The 14,769-nt window shown below is 33.2% G+C and overlaps 2 protein-coding genes across 2 annotated transcripts; one reads left to right on the top strand and one right to left on the bottom strand.

Annotated features, from left to right (window-relative positions):
* The first annotated feature begins 503 nt into the window (after positions 1 to 503).
* On the top strand, positions 504 to 9,913 carry Ath (ATP-dependent RNA helicase DHX33). The gene is made up of 9 exons (XM_072894484.1): positions 504 to 868; positions 1,848 to 2,172; positions 2,660 to 2,952; positions 3,134 to 3,366; positions 3,672 to 4,022; positions 4,392 to 4,590; positions 4,764 to 5,040; positions 5,680 to 6,784; positions 9,556 to 9,913. Exons 1-8 carry the CDS (start codon positions 636 to 638, stop codon positions 5,851 to 5,853), a joined length of 2,085 nt encoding a protein of 694 aa, XP_072750585.1. The 5' UTR covers positions 504 to 635; the 3' UTR covers positions 5,854 to 6,784; positions 9,556 to 9,913.
* Positions 9,914 to 10,374: 461 nt separating this feature from the next.
* LOC140666916 (uncharacterized) lies at positions 10,375 to 12,460 on the bottom strand. Its single transcript, XM_072894465.1, has 2 exons — positions 11,911 to 12,460; positions 10,375 to 11,544 (listed from the first exon to the last, which is right to left on the bottom strand). Exons 1-2 carry the CDS (start codon positions 12,450 to 12,452, stop codon positions 10,434 to 10,436), a joined length of 1,653 nt encoding a protein of 550 aa, XP_072750566.1. The 5' UTR covers positions 12,453 to 12,460; the 3' UTR covers positions 10,375 to 10,433.
* Positions 12,461 to 14,769: the final 2,309 nt, after the last annotated feature.

The raw sequence follows: 14,769 nt of genomic DNA on the forward strand, positions 1-14,769 counted from the left end.
ATATATATATATAAGCTCTGTAAAAAATCATGTTGAAATAATTGTACAAAGCTAAATTTTTAATCCAAAAAATTACAAAAACTTTGTAACTTTATGAAATAGATTTCTTGTACATTATTATTTGGATCATTTTTTTTACAGAGAAATAATTTGTTACATTTTTTTAAAGAATTAAAAATATATTTTAAATATTATTAAATATAATTAAAAGTATATTTAAAAAATTTGATATTTTTCTTAGAGAAGACTTTAAAAAGATATTTATTTGTTGATATTATTTGTAATATATATATATATAGCTGCGTTCTGGATTTACTGCCAATGAATTACGAAATGTAGCTATTATTCTTTGCATAGAAATGGCTTCATTTATGAAATGATAATTAATTTCCCGCTTTTCCGGAAATACGTAACATAAAGTGATTTTGACCTGCGCATCATTGCATCCAACATACAGCACGCAAAAGTCCTATAATTTGTTATTTCGCAGCGCCACTGTCATACCATTACTGAGTCTGAGAGGGCGTTCAAGAAACGACGCAGAAACAGCTGTAGCGTGCAACACGTGTTTTGATGGTGATACTTGACTGGTCGTGCTGTGAATTTCGCATATTTTTGCACAAGGATTCTACGAAATGAGGGTCCACGACGACGCGGATTCCAAGCACAACGTCACGGGGAAGTCGTCCAAGGTGGCCCTGAAGCGGCCCAACACTGTCGTGTTCTGCGAAAAATCCAACAAAGTGCAAAAAATGAATGAAAATAATCAGTGTAACAACTCTACGAACGCAACAAAGAACAACGACAAGTCAAACATTAATTTCCATCAGCGGAGAAAATCATTGCCCGTCTACATGCATCGTAAAAGGTAAGAATATTATGTTCCTTTCTTTAACGTATCGTTCATAGTTCATACGTCATATGCGTCGATTTAAAGCAGTGACACTCATCTGTGTACATACACGCAGTATATACAGTGTGTTTCAAAAATGGAAGAATCCAGTTTTGCGATGGACTAAATAATATCTTTTGTTCTTGGATTTTGTAAGCTTTACAAACGCTTAATCAATAGAGAGAAAGAGAAGAGGAAATTGACATACACATACACATATAACACATATGTATATATATGTATGTATGTCAATTTTCTCTTCACATATATATATATGAATAATTTTGCTTAAATAATTAGACTCATTAATGCAATCCATAAAAAACTTAAAAAGAAGTAGCTTTTAAAAAATCATTAACTTTAAAAGTAGATAAAAGTCGGTTAATTTTAAAATTTTGTAATTTATTTTTTAACGATATATTTAGTAATGTACTGGGCGTATGAAACAATTTATAATTTTGTAAGCAAAGAAGGAACAGTATTAGAATTTTTTATTTATTTTTATAAATATATATTTCATTTGAACAAGCAATATTTAATTTATTCTTAAAGGAAATTAATGTATATGTGTGTATATATTTATATTTACTTTTATATGTATATTTATGTTTGATATGAGTATATATTTTTATTTACTTTTTATTTTTTTACACAATCTATTTACGTGAACGTTGTCGAATTTATATTAGAAACATATATACATATACATATATATATATATATATATATATATATATATATATATATATGTATAGAGAGAGAGAAAGAGCATCAAGGACTATGTCTTTGTGATGCAGTAGTAAAAATAATAATTATTTTATTAATGAATACAGAACATACATTTTATATATGTATTTTATATGTATACTATTCTAACATCATATATACAGTATTACTATTTATAATATTTCTCTCCAAATCATTGTTTAAGAGGATCGCGCTTATGGGTTTTCAGATTATTGGAAGAGATTCGGCGGCACAGTACTCTAATTATAATAGGCGAAACTGGCAGCGGTAAGACCACGCAAATTCCGCAGTTGTTGCTCCAGACCGGTATAACTGGCACGTCCGGCTGTATCGGTATCACGCAACCACGTAGGATAGCGGCGGTCAGTATAGCGCGCCGGGTTGCTCAAGAGCAGGGAGTGAAACCGGGAAAATTGGTGGGTTATTGCGTACGTTTTGAGGATTGCACATCTTCGCATACGAAGATCAAATATCTGACGGACGGCATGATGGTGCGAGAGGCGATGACTGATGAAATCCTGTCTGATTATTCGGTACATTATTACTAACAATAAGCTAACATAATCAAAGACCCAAATATATACATATATATACATATCTGGAACCAATGATAGATAACGAAACGAGTTTAATACGTTTCTCGAAAAAGCTAAAATTATTTATTAGTGGTATGACAGTTTAGAACTATTTTTTACATTATATGAATATTATAAATTTACTTTAATTTTTTCAGAAAATAGGAAATCGATAATCAATTTATTCTATCTAATATTTAATTTACTTAAAGATAAATGATTTTATATTTCGAATAAATGATGAAATTGAAATTGTTATCGATATAAAATTTATAAGATTTAGAAGTTGAACGACACTTTTAATTAAATATTTATAAAAAAAACCAATGTCATTTACATTTAAGAATTTTTACATGTATTTTTCATGTAATTTTCTCTTGTGTCTAATTGTATAATTAATTTGTTTTACTATTATAGAATAATAAAGTTTATAAATTTATGACAGGTAGTGATACTCGACGAAGCCCACGAGCGATCTGTACAGACCGACGTTCTATTCGGAGTGACGAGACGAGCGCAGAATTTGCGAAAGTTGAAGAACCTACCGCCCTTAAAACTTTTGATTATGTCAGCTACGATGGATCCTAATAAATTCAAAGAGTACTTCCAGGCACCAGCATTGTATCTGGAGGGTCGTCAACATCCCGTGAGAATTTTTCATGCAGTTTCCACGCAGCAGGACTATGCATTTGCCGCACTAGTTACGGCGTTTCAAATTCATCGTCAGGTACCTGCAAAGTAAGTATTATACTTGTATTTCTAATACGGAATATGAAATATGTTTACATTATATAAAATATATAAAAAGTGAAGTGTCTGCGTTTTAGAATAAATTAGAACTAGGATCTTACGAAAACTTACATAAAAATGTTGTATAACATTTGATAATATTATTTGGTCGTTGGCTTTTATTTTCCAGTGAGGATATCTTGATTTTTTTGACTGGTCAAGAAGAAATAGAAGCAGCCACGATAGCCGCCCGACAAGTGGCTAAACAATTAGACGGACAGAAGTATCCACCTCTAAAAGTTTTTCCTTTGTATGCAGCGCTGCCCACTCATCAGCAATTGGAGGCTTTCAAACCTTCATCACCAGGAATGCGGAAATTAGTATTGTCGACAAACGTTGCTGAGACATCCGTCACGATTGGTGGTACGTATATACGCTTCATTTCTCTCATTATTATTTTTTTTTTTTAAATAAAAGATGAAAAATAATAATAAATATTTTTATTCTGCTGAAATTTTTATAAACGCTAAATAAGTTATAAGATATTAAAAAAAAATTAATTTTAAATGTCTTTTACAAACTACTTTGAATGATAATGAAACTGAGTATATATGTATTGTCAAATTAACTACATTAAAAATTACTGTAACCGCTTGAGCATCACTTACAAAACATTCATGTTGTTAAACTTATTGTTGCTTGATATCTGATCTAAGAATTAAACATAGGAATTTGTCACGTGATTGATACCGGTGTTGTCAAAGCGCGAACTCATCATCCAATGACAGGATTAGACATGTTGAGGGTCGAAAAAATTTCACAAGCTCAAGCCTGGCAAAGAGCGGGTAGAGCCGCTCGTGAATCGCCGGGTAGATGTTATAGAGCTTACACTCGAGAAGAATTCGAAAAGATGAAGAACATGCCAGTGCCAGAAATTCAAAGGTGTTCTCTCGCGGGAGTTGCTCTTCAACTGCTCGCTATTGGCGTTGATATTACTACCTTCGATTTCATGGACAAACCTCCCAAGGAAGGCGTAGATGTGGCTGTGAAATGTTTAGAGAAACTAGGTGCAGTTAAAGGTACCAATTCTTTTCTCTTTTGTATTTGTACATTTATATGTAATAAAAGATACTTAAATATTATTTATTAAAAAAAAATAATTCTACTATTCTATTTAGGTATGTATAGAAAAAGAATTAATTTAATTTAATTTATTCTTCGCATTAAATTTCGTTTACATAACTTTTACAAATGATTTTTTTAATTTAATATACGAAATGAATTATAATAAAAAATTTTTGTATTGAAATTAAAACAGAATATGAAAGAAAATGATTAATTAGTGATTATTTTTACGTAAAATTTTTGTTTCATTATTATGAATGTGCGAATAACGGAAATCACTCCAATCGAGATACACAATAAAATTCTTATATCCTTTTTAAAAGGATCTCCACCGCAGCTGACTACACTTGGCCGTACGATGTCACTATTTCCGTTAGATCCTCGATTTACCAAAGTGATCCTCGCGTCGGTGGAACACAGGTGTCTGGAGGAAGCACTGACGGTTATTGCTTTACTATCGGGAGAATCGATTTTTATGGATCCACCAACAAAGAGAGAACAAGCTCACAACGCACGCTCACGGTACGTTTCTCGCTTGTAGAATTTATTACCTTAAAAAAAGAATAAAATCAAGATGAAATCTTTACAGTTATTCCTTACAGAGAATACATAATAAAATGCACTTTCCATTACGGTTTGCTAAGTTGGCTAAGTAAATCATTGTTTAATGTTGTCGACTCTTTGGGGATTTTCAGATTTGCTTCACCTGAGGGAGATCACGTAACGCTATTGAATGTATTTCGAGCATACCGAAGTGTTACACAGAAAAAGGTGTGGTGCCACGAAAACTTTTTGCACCATCGAAATCTGGAGTACGCGTCGGAAGTAAGGCAACAGCTTGCGGCGTTGGCAGAACGTGCGAATTTGGAAAAGGCAAGCTGCGGAACGAATACGAAACAACTTAGAAAAGCTTTCCTCGAGGGACTTTACGAGAATCTCGCGGAGTTGCAAAGGGATCAGACATACGTTACTGTAAGTAAATGTTGCTCATATATTATTTTTATTATATTATTTTATAATTTCCTAATTATGCATTGTCCTATCAACTGCATCAAATATTAAATCTTTTCTTGTCTCATTCAGAGTTTATTTTATTTATTGTATAATTTTATATATTGTGTAATACTATGTAAATATCCATAATAAGTAAAACTAAAATTTTTGTGGAATTATAACTAAGCTATTTACTTGATTGATTCTATAATTAAGTTGATTATATACAGATATACTTAAAAATGATTTTATATTATGTAAGTAAACTTCTTTTATCGTATTAATATTTATTTTATAACCTTGTATTCAATTATTTCCATATTGTGTCCTAAGACATTCTAACGAATTTTAATTAGCAATTAGTAAAAAATGGATCATTATTTCTTCTTTTATTGACATTTTATGCTCTTACTTCTTCTTTTCTTCGACTGACAAAGATTTAAGAAAGGCATGAATATATACGCAGCGTGTGCATCAGCTACATCAAGTCATTTTTACTTCTACGTTCTTTTTAGCTTTTCTATTAGCTTCTGTCAGTATTATATTCTCGTTCAAAGTTCCTTCGACGGCAAACAAGTAAAGAGAATTTCCCATAATTGTATTACGCATTCGACATAGGTGTACTCGAAGCAGCCGGTAACCATACATCCTTCTTCGACGTTGCATGGTACAAAGTTGCCGTTGCTGCTGTTCACAGAGGTCGTAGCCACTGGAAGATGTTACCTTCGCGGTTTGTCTGTCATCGACCCGGCGTGGTTGACACAAAAGAACGGATCTGGGAAACACGGCTGATGCAATTTTTTATGCTATGACATTATTTATACAGAGCTTATTTTTGTTGACATAAGATAAAACGGAACAATTGAGGCCATCGGATAAATATGTCGACGCAACGATTTTTGAATAATAATATTAATAATTATGACGCTGTAGTTTCGAAGAAAAACATTGTTGCGTTTAATATACCTATATGTATTTATCCACAGAAACCTCAATTGTCTATTTTATTCTTGATCATGTTGACAGTTTTGTTGGAGATATATGCTATGTATAATCAAGAAGAAACACTTTTCTACTTATATACTTTAACGTAAGTAAGCATTGTTATTAAATTTAGTTAATAAAAATTTTAATTATTGTACAATGCATTGTATTATACATCGAGAAAATCTAGTAATTCCATCCTCGTCTTTTTGATTTAATGCAGATTTAGCGCAGAGCGTAAATACCCTCTCTAGTAACAATACCCGTATAATTTACATAGAGACGTAATTAAGTGAAGGTTGCATTCGCTGTATACAACGTCTAAGTGCATCTTACTTTTGCCGCCTTATCCCCTCTTCGTCACGTCCTCTTCGAACAAGGGATTGCTTCTATATATATATATATATATATGTATGTGTATATATATGTATATATACACAATCCCTTATTCTCACACAAAGCAGGAACCATACGAGTTTAATAAGGGATTACGGCGTTATACTAAAACAACGAATATATATACATCGATGGTTCGGCAAGTTTCGGTCAATTTTACGGTCTGCGGGTCTCGAACTTCACCCTTTCCCCTCATCCCTCCAGATGGTTTGCAAAAGCGAAGAAATCCCGCGAAGTGTTCTGGAGGACTTAACGAAGCTTGCACGCTTAATACTTGTTGATGATATTACGAAGCGATTTACCCGCAAAACGAAGTTTCGTGCGCGCCCCGGCAAAATTGCAGGTAAATTACCAGCGGACGTTACTGAGGAAAGGAGGAGGGGGTGTTATGCTCATAGCAGAATACTAACCCGCATCTACATACCACACTCTGTTCCGCGTTCTGTGTATTGGATAATTATGGGTTCACCGGGAGAGAATATTGAATTTGCCCGCGCGTATAAGCTAATCATTGGATACACGAGAACGAAGAAAGCGCAGTTTAATGTGTAGTTTCGCAACCAAGTCTGTTGCAATAAATTTCACATTAAAAAATGTAACATACATACATGCATACATTCTGAAACTTTCGATGTGTCTTGTTTTATTTTATTTATGCATTCGTAAATTTTAGCAAAGTATTTTATATAAAACAGTTTTATATTTGTAAGTAATATTGAATATAAATTTTTTAATGTAATATTGGAGATAAATGTACGCGAAAAAATAGATCCAATGCTTTTATAAGTATCAGGTATAAATAAGTTACAATATTGCGATTTGTGAAATTTTGTAGATAAATTGCATTTTTTCATTATATTTTGCTTTACTACATAATCGTTATATAAAAAAACTTGCAATTATATTGCATTTTACGAAATATTACCAGGATCTTTAATTTTTTACTCTTTTCTTTTTTTTTTTTTTTAGATAAGACTTTTATGGAGACATATATATGATTTTCTTTCCAAATCTGTTAAAAATGTATGTACGTTTATATATTTATAATCCTCTACAGCTACATCTTCAAGCTTGGTTTAGTAGCGGTTGTATACTGGAATATATTTTCGATACGGAGAGGATTCGATATAGGATTAAATCGTCACGGAGCTGGCATGGGAATATCCACTCGTCGGATCGAATTATATCTCCTTCCTGCCCTCTCTTTCTCTCTTTGCTTGCAATAGATATGCAGACAGTTGTCTTCTTCCTTACAAGAGAAAATCATATTCGAAGATGTTGTGCAGGATGACGACGATACCAACGGACTGATTTGAGATTTCGCAGCGCTTAGTTTCCCAATATCAATTTTGCGTAACATTAATAACTAATATTTTTCTCTTCTTATTGTTCGATGTACTTTTCGTCACAGGCAGGAGAGATAAATACATTGACTTATCAAATTAATTTATTTAATTATAAAAAAAAATATTAAATTAATATTAATTTTAATATTCATTATTTAAAGTTGGATAATATGCGTGCGAGAGTAAATGTATTTAGGGTACAAATAAAATATGGCTTTAATTTAAAACGTTTAAAAATTGGGCTTTAAATACGTATTTCGTTTGCTTTGAGTGTGTTATATAAACTCTCACGTATATCTAATCTTATACATAAACAAAAATGCAGTATAAATTTTTCAATTTGAAATAAATTATTATCTTGCCGCAATAATCGGGCATGATAATGTTATGAAAGCGATTTGAGCTTCGCGAGAACTCAAACTATTTTGCATGAGAATAATAGAAGCGCGTATCATGGAACATCGAATATAATCACTATGAAAGGCACGCTTCATTAAGCTCACATTTTCGCATATATTTAAGTTTGCTTACACAAGCAAGCAGATTATTTTCACGATGCGCAAAAAATATTATATAATTTAAAGTTTTTCGATTCTTTCACGTGATAATAAAGCACGCTCCCTTTTCGCGATAACGCTAATCGTATGAGAATAGGTAGACGCTTCCGAGTAATCGTCGCCATGAGAAAGGGGGAAAAGGATGCTTATCCATAGGGATAAAGCATCCAGCGGGAGAAGCCCTATCTATCTATGCAAAGAAAGGCATCGCAGACTCATGTGGCGCGCGTGCTATCCAGCGTGATTAAGAATTAAATATTTATAAGAGAGAAAGGGAGAGAGAGAAGAAGAGATCCTGTGTTGACGGCTATATCGACCTTTCTTCAGGACTTCACGTTGATAGGGCAACCCCGTTATGAATAGAGCGACGAGATACCGGATAAACACGCTGAAAGCGAACGAAAATAGGCTTTCGTCGGCGTTTACTCTCTTCCGCCTCTTCTCATAATTCGGTGCAGTCTTCTCGCGTAATATAAAGATGATTCTTTGTGAAGACGCTTTAAGGAACGCTTTAATAATGAATTTCTCTATAAATGACCCGACTTGTCATGTCATCGTGCGATGTAAGTACGCTCGTGTAGATGAACTGAATGCCGACGAGGAGGAACAAACTCCAGCTAGGTTTAATCATACGTTTGTCCAAACTGATCTTTCACAGAACATTCGCCAAGGTATAAAAGCTGAAGAGAGAATGAAAAGAACGCACATCTCGTATTTCGGTCACTTGCATAATTAACTGTCTTCATTTTGCAGCGCATCGTCCGGGGCCTTTTATATCCACGCTTTTCTTTTTACGACCGCCTACAATTGCTTCATGATTGACCTATCTCCGCTTTTATTTACAGTTCTTTAACCCTTCGACGAGACTCTATTTATTACAAGAGAGAGAAAATCTGAATTTTTTATAATAATATTTATAATACTATTTATCTCCTTTTTTTACAGCAAATACATCTCCCTGTTAAAAGATTTTAATAGCAGAGTTATTTTAATTAATTCTTGAATGAATAATATAAATATATATATATATATATATATATATATATATATATATATATATATATATATTGATATGAATAGATATTTATACAAATATCTATTCAATAATAAATATGAAGCTTTATTTTTCATGCATATTCACGATACTCGATGCGTTTATTGATTGCGCGCCATTATTACGACTTAACTAAATATAACAATCTTTGTGTCAGATGTGGCACGTCGATTGTCAAGAAGAGAGGACTTTGAGCGGAGAAAGACAACGATAGCAACAGGTGGCATCAAAAATTTATTCGTGATGGCTCTCCATCAGCAGGGGACATCTGTTTCTGGGGATCACTCGACCTTCTTAATTATGGTTCCGGGTTGTAATTAACGTTGGTATGATATCACAGGTGCGTCATTAAGGTAATGTAGACACATAAGATCCAAATGCGAGTAATTGATAAACTTTTCCATAAAGAACGCTGCAAAAATATTGCGAGATAAATCTGTCTCTGATCAGCTTCGAAATCGAGAATGCTTCTTTAATATCAATAAAAAGTAACGTGAAGCTAACAATAAGTGAAAAATCAAAGAACGCAAGGAATTAAACGGTAATATGGAAAAGTTTCATTCTTGATAAAAAAGTAATTCATTATTATTTCTATGTATGTGTTTGTGTTATGTGTTGATCGACGTAAAAAAATACGCATAAAATTCACGTAAAAAGTTATGTTTGGATAGAATTCTTTTTCTCTTGTTGATTTTTATGCACAATAAAAATGAAAAGTTATATAGAAATATTTCAATAAATCATTGGATGAAAAATAATCTCCCGAGAAAAAAAAATAAAAGTTTTGCTAACACTCATACATTTTATATATTGTAAGAAACAAAAAAGTTTCAGATTTTCTCTTTTATAAAACAGTTTGAATAACCATTATAAAATCGAATTTTATATTTACTATACTTTCACATATTTCATATTTCATTACTTTTCACTTATTTCTCCAACGTGATAAAATAATGTACTACAATATTCCATTCAATAGTTTGATAATTTGAAAAAAAAATAGCTTAAAATTTGTAAGCTATTTTACAGTCTTTCTTATTGGTCCGACTCAATCCAATTAATAAATTTGGCCCATAAATATGTCATTATACATTCGAGGACCTTATTCGTTTCAATGACATCCATGATTTGTCGATGGACCTGAACGAATATTCCTAACGTCCTGAAAACAGGGATAATAACCGAACTTAGAGATAATTGACGAGCTTGTGAAGCGGTTAATCTTGAATCTTTAATGGATCCGCTTGTCGAGGTCGCGTAATTCTCTATAAATCGTTGAACGCGAGATAATGAAGCCGCACCCTTCACGGCTCGGATACGACCGTCGTCCTGTTTCGATCCCTCCGGAACTGTTGGAATGGGGAAACGTACACGATTTTCGTAAAGATTTGATCGGGGCGATCCTTTGAGTCTCGACAAAAAGTGCGGATGTATCATTCCCTTTGAAACACTCCTCTTGATCCGTGATCTTTTTTCTACTCTCGGCTGTTGGTAGTACCCTTTTTTCGTATCACTTCCTCCAACTATATCGCCAAATCGAGAGAACGCGTTCCTTTTAACAGCTTCTTTTCCGCTTTCTCGAGGCGATTCAAGAGGCGATCGCTCAGTGGCACCGACTCTTTCTCCGTAAGGCAATAAAAGTGAATCGCGAGATAATTCCTCAGGCTTCCGGCGGGACATCTCTGAATTTATCGCTCTCACCGGGTTGCACGATGAATTTGCGACGGAATTTGTCAACTTTACGATACCCGTACAACGCACTGTGGCCATGTTTATCCGCTGGAACTGCAAATGCGACCACAAGGAGCTTCCGTAGTTGTTCAAAGGAATACGGTCTCCTGCGAGATCTCTCTTTATTCCGCGATCTTTCTCTAGTGTCCAGAGATCGGATAACAACTCGTTGACTTTCGAATTTTTTTCTCGTAACTGCGAATATTGTCGAGAGGGAAATCGATAGTTGCTGAGCGATCTTCCTCGGGAAGGGAATAAATTTAAATTTTGTAGCACAAAAGTATCTTTTACAAAAGAATCGTGATGATTCATCCGATGCGAATATAAAACTTCAGGACGCGTATCCTTCTCGAGATCCGTGGATTCGAAATCGACTTTGTCATCATCCTTGGGATTAGGCGTCGGATTAACGGTGCTGAAACACATGTCGCGAGATGAAAATTCGTGACCGTGCAGAACCTCTCGTTGGTCGTGGAAAAGTTCCAGCACGATCGAGAATGTTTGTCTAAAATTTTTGCACGTGTGCCATTTTGCGGCTAAACGGATTGAACTAATATCAAATAATATCATAATTTCAACTTGAAGGCTTAAGTAAAGAATAAAGTTTACGACAAAGTAAAAAATTTGGATCAAATTTTCCACTCTATCAGAATTGTTAAAATAATTTAAAAAATTTAATTTAATTAATCTTCATCGCAAAATTAGATTTTACATTGCGTGAAAATAAAAAAAAAGGAGAACGACAAAACACTTCCCGAGAAAAGATATGATATATTCTTACTTTTTCTGAATGTAAAAATCAATCATTGATGTAAGTCTCTTATTTCCATCATCAATTTTGCTTTTCTCTTTATTCGGTATAATTGGTAAAACTTTATTTATCATCCACTTTTCTTGAATGATTTTCGGTCTCGAGATGATTTGTTTGTCAGAATCGTTTGTGAATTTTGAAAAAGCGGATCTCGCTGTTGTATACGATCGCTTTTCTCGCAAATGTTTTTCTTTCTGTGTTTCTCTAAGCGGCATCATCGTATCGGCCATTGCATTTTGCGGAAATGGATTTTGCTGGCTTTTCGTCGCCTCGACAGTCGTGTCGGCGAGCGGCGGTGCAGATAGATTCGTCGACAATTCGTTGCTTATCTGGAACAAATAGTCCACCAAACAGTAACCCAGAGTCATCTCCTTCTTGTATGTATTGTATATTTTCCTCCAATGTTGAAGAGTTTGCAATAGCACAACGGGATCTATCCTCTTTTCGCTTTCCGTTGATCCTGATATCAACGAAAGCAGCAGAATGAAAAGTATCGAAATCATGAGCGACATCGATTCGCGTTTTCCTGTTCTTGAAAAGGACAGAAATAGATACGGATTATTATTTTTTCAAATGTGCGCGCATAAATCGATTGTATCTTGTCAGAATTTGCCCCATATTTTTAAAACCGACAGAGTTGGTAGTTATTCATAAGAATGTTCCTTGTACAAAAATAGAGTAAAAATTAAGACGTTCGGTATAAGAGTGTATTGATTCTATAATTTGGAAAATTTGCTTTAAACACAAAATTACATGTTAATAATTTTCAATGAAATTGAAAAAAAAAAGATTTCTCTCTTTTTCTCTCTCTCTCTCTCTCTCTCTCTTTCTCTCTATGAAGAATATTTATATATATTTTACATTTATATTGGATAAAGAGTATATGTATACATAAATGAATTGAATTCTGTTTTAATAAATGATGAAAGGAATTAAAAAATTAGTTAATCTCACGAATTACAAGATTATAAAAAGAATGTAAAAATACCTGATACGTTTTTTGTATTAAACTGCCATTACTGATATTCACTAAAATTTTGAACAAAAAATATATCTTTTTGCGTCATATGATATTCAAAATTGCTAACGATAACGAACGGCTAGCGGAAATAAAAAAATATGCGCTCTGTTGTATAACGAATAGACGCGCAAAAAAAGGAAAAGAGTGTAATCGGATTGGTTAAATTATGTAAAAATTTTGTAGAAAGGATCCCGTACCAAATATATTCGGGACAGAGATTTTCCTCTCGTAACACTAAAGGACAGACTGACTAGTTTGTACGACAGGAACTCCGATATACCTACAGTGACAATTAGCCAAAAATATATATAAAGTGCATAGCCTGCCCCCACTCTTTTTTTTTCTCTTCCTTTCTCTTCTTCATATCTTCTGTTGTGTTTTCCTTTTTTTTGTTATCCCTTTCCTGTTGCACACAGTTAACGATTTCGTAGTAAACAAGATATGAGGAGCAGATTGCATTTCAAACATCATTCTTCGAATGTTATCTTGAGAGGCACCCAAAAATTATCCTCGGCATAGAAAAATGTCAAAGATTATTTTTCGAAAGAATGAAAAATTTTTCTTTGTTGAAGAAGCGAAAAAAAAACAGGATTGCTATTGTCAAAGAGCACAAAAGGGGAGAAGTAATAAAAAGAAATATTATTCTTGTGTACACAAACTATCATCACGGTTTAATTAATTGAAGGAGAGTTTAAGCATGAAAGTAAGTTGAAAACTTTGTAAACTTTGTTCCCGAGATTTCTATTAAGTACGCTACTAAAGACTCTTTGTAATAATTTGTTTCGTCGCGTATTATAGAAAGAAAATTAGTAATTTTCCTTGGAGATATATATATTATATTCTAATTGATAGAAAACTAATTTCTTATTTTCATATTCTGAAAAAGTATTTGTGTCTCACAAAATTTAATATAATTTTTGATAGATTTACTGATTTTAGAAAATCATAAAAAAAAAGCAAAAAGATCACAAATTGTATGGTTACATTTTTAAAGCCAAATTATTATGTAAATTTAAATAGAACTGATTAAGGCTTTTACTTTAGCCTTTACTTGGCCAAGTAACCAATTAACGAATCCGATTTTCACTTGTCAAGGATTTCACGTTTTATTTTTCACTGAGCTTTTTGCCATGAATTGAAGACATTCCTTTGTTTGCTGCTAATTAACTGTGAAAATTATTTTACAGTCTTTCTTATTTTGTTTTCTTTCTTCTTTTTACAACTAAAATTATATACCGTGATTTCCGCTTTTTGCACTTTAACAATTAAAGTTTTTAAAATCGATAAAGAGCATATATGTTAAATAATATTATTTTCAGAAAGTTCTATATTTTATGCATTTTTATTTGTTCTCCACTATTTTTGTAATATCCTACGCTATTTTAAAATGCTATTATTAAGTTTTTTACGTATATAAAATTATTTAAACACGAACGATTTCTTTACGGAGTAAAACTAAATTATCGCAGAATATTTACTAATAAAAAAGGAAAGATTTATAAAACTTCATAAATTTAAAGCAGAGGTCGGGTTGCGCGCGCGATAACTCGTCCGTAAGTGCGAAGGGGTTAAATTACACGTTTCTCATCCCGTGCATCTCTTCTTTTTGTTTCTTCTCGCCGCGCCTTTTTCCACTTATTCTCGTCGCTTGGCTCTTCTTTTTCTCTCTCTCTCTCTCTCTCTCTCTCTCTCTCTCTCTCTCTCTCTCTCTCTCTCTCTCCGTCCCACTTTTTCGGGTACATACGTACATACGTACGTAATAGAAGATTGGAGAGAAGGCAGTGTCGCATGATCCATGTAACCGCACC

This window comes from Anoplolepis gracilipes, chromosome 6 (assembly GCF_047496725.1).
Source record: "Anoplolepis gracilipes chromosome 6, ASM4749672v1, whole genome shotgun sequence".
Lineage (NCBI taxonomy): Eukaryota > Metazoa > Arthropoda > Insecta > Hymenoptera > Formicidae > Anoplolepis > Anoplolepis gracilipes.

Excerpts from the sequence above, each read along its gene's own strand:
- LOC140666916 (XM_072894465.1), bottom strand. The coding sequence starts at position 12,452 with ATGTCGCTCATGATTTCGATACTTTTCATTCTGCTGCTTTCGTTGATA. Across the intron at positions 11,545-11,910 it reads GATTTTTACATTCAGAAAAA|CACCGTTAATCCGACGCCTA; the intron begins GTAAGAATATAT and ends CATGTGTTTCAG.
- Ath (XM_072894484.1), top strand. The coding sequence starts at position 636 with ATGAGGGTCCACGACGACGCGGATTCCAAGCACAACGTCACGGGGAAG. Across the intron at positions 2,953-3,133 it reads CATCGTCAGGTACCTGCAAA|TGAGGATATCTTGATTTTTT; the intron begins GTAAGTATTATA and ends TTTATTTTCCAG. Across the intron at positions 4,591-4,763 it reads GCTCACAACGCACGCTCACG|ATTTGCTTCACCTGAGGGAG; the intron begins GTACGTTTCTCG and ends GGGGATTTTCAG.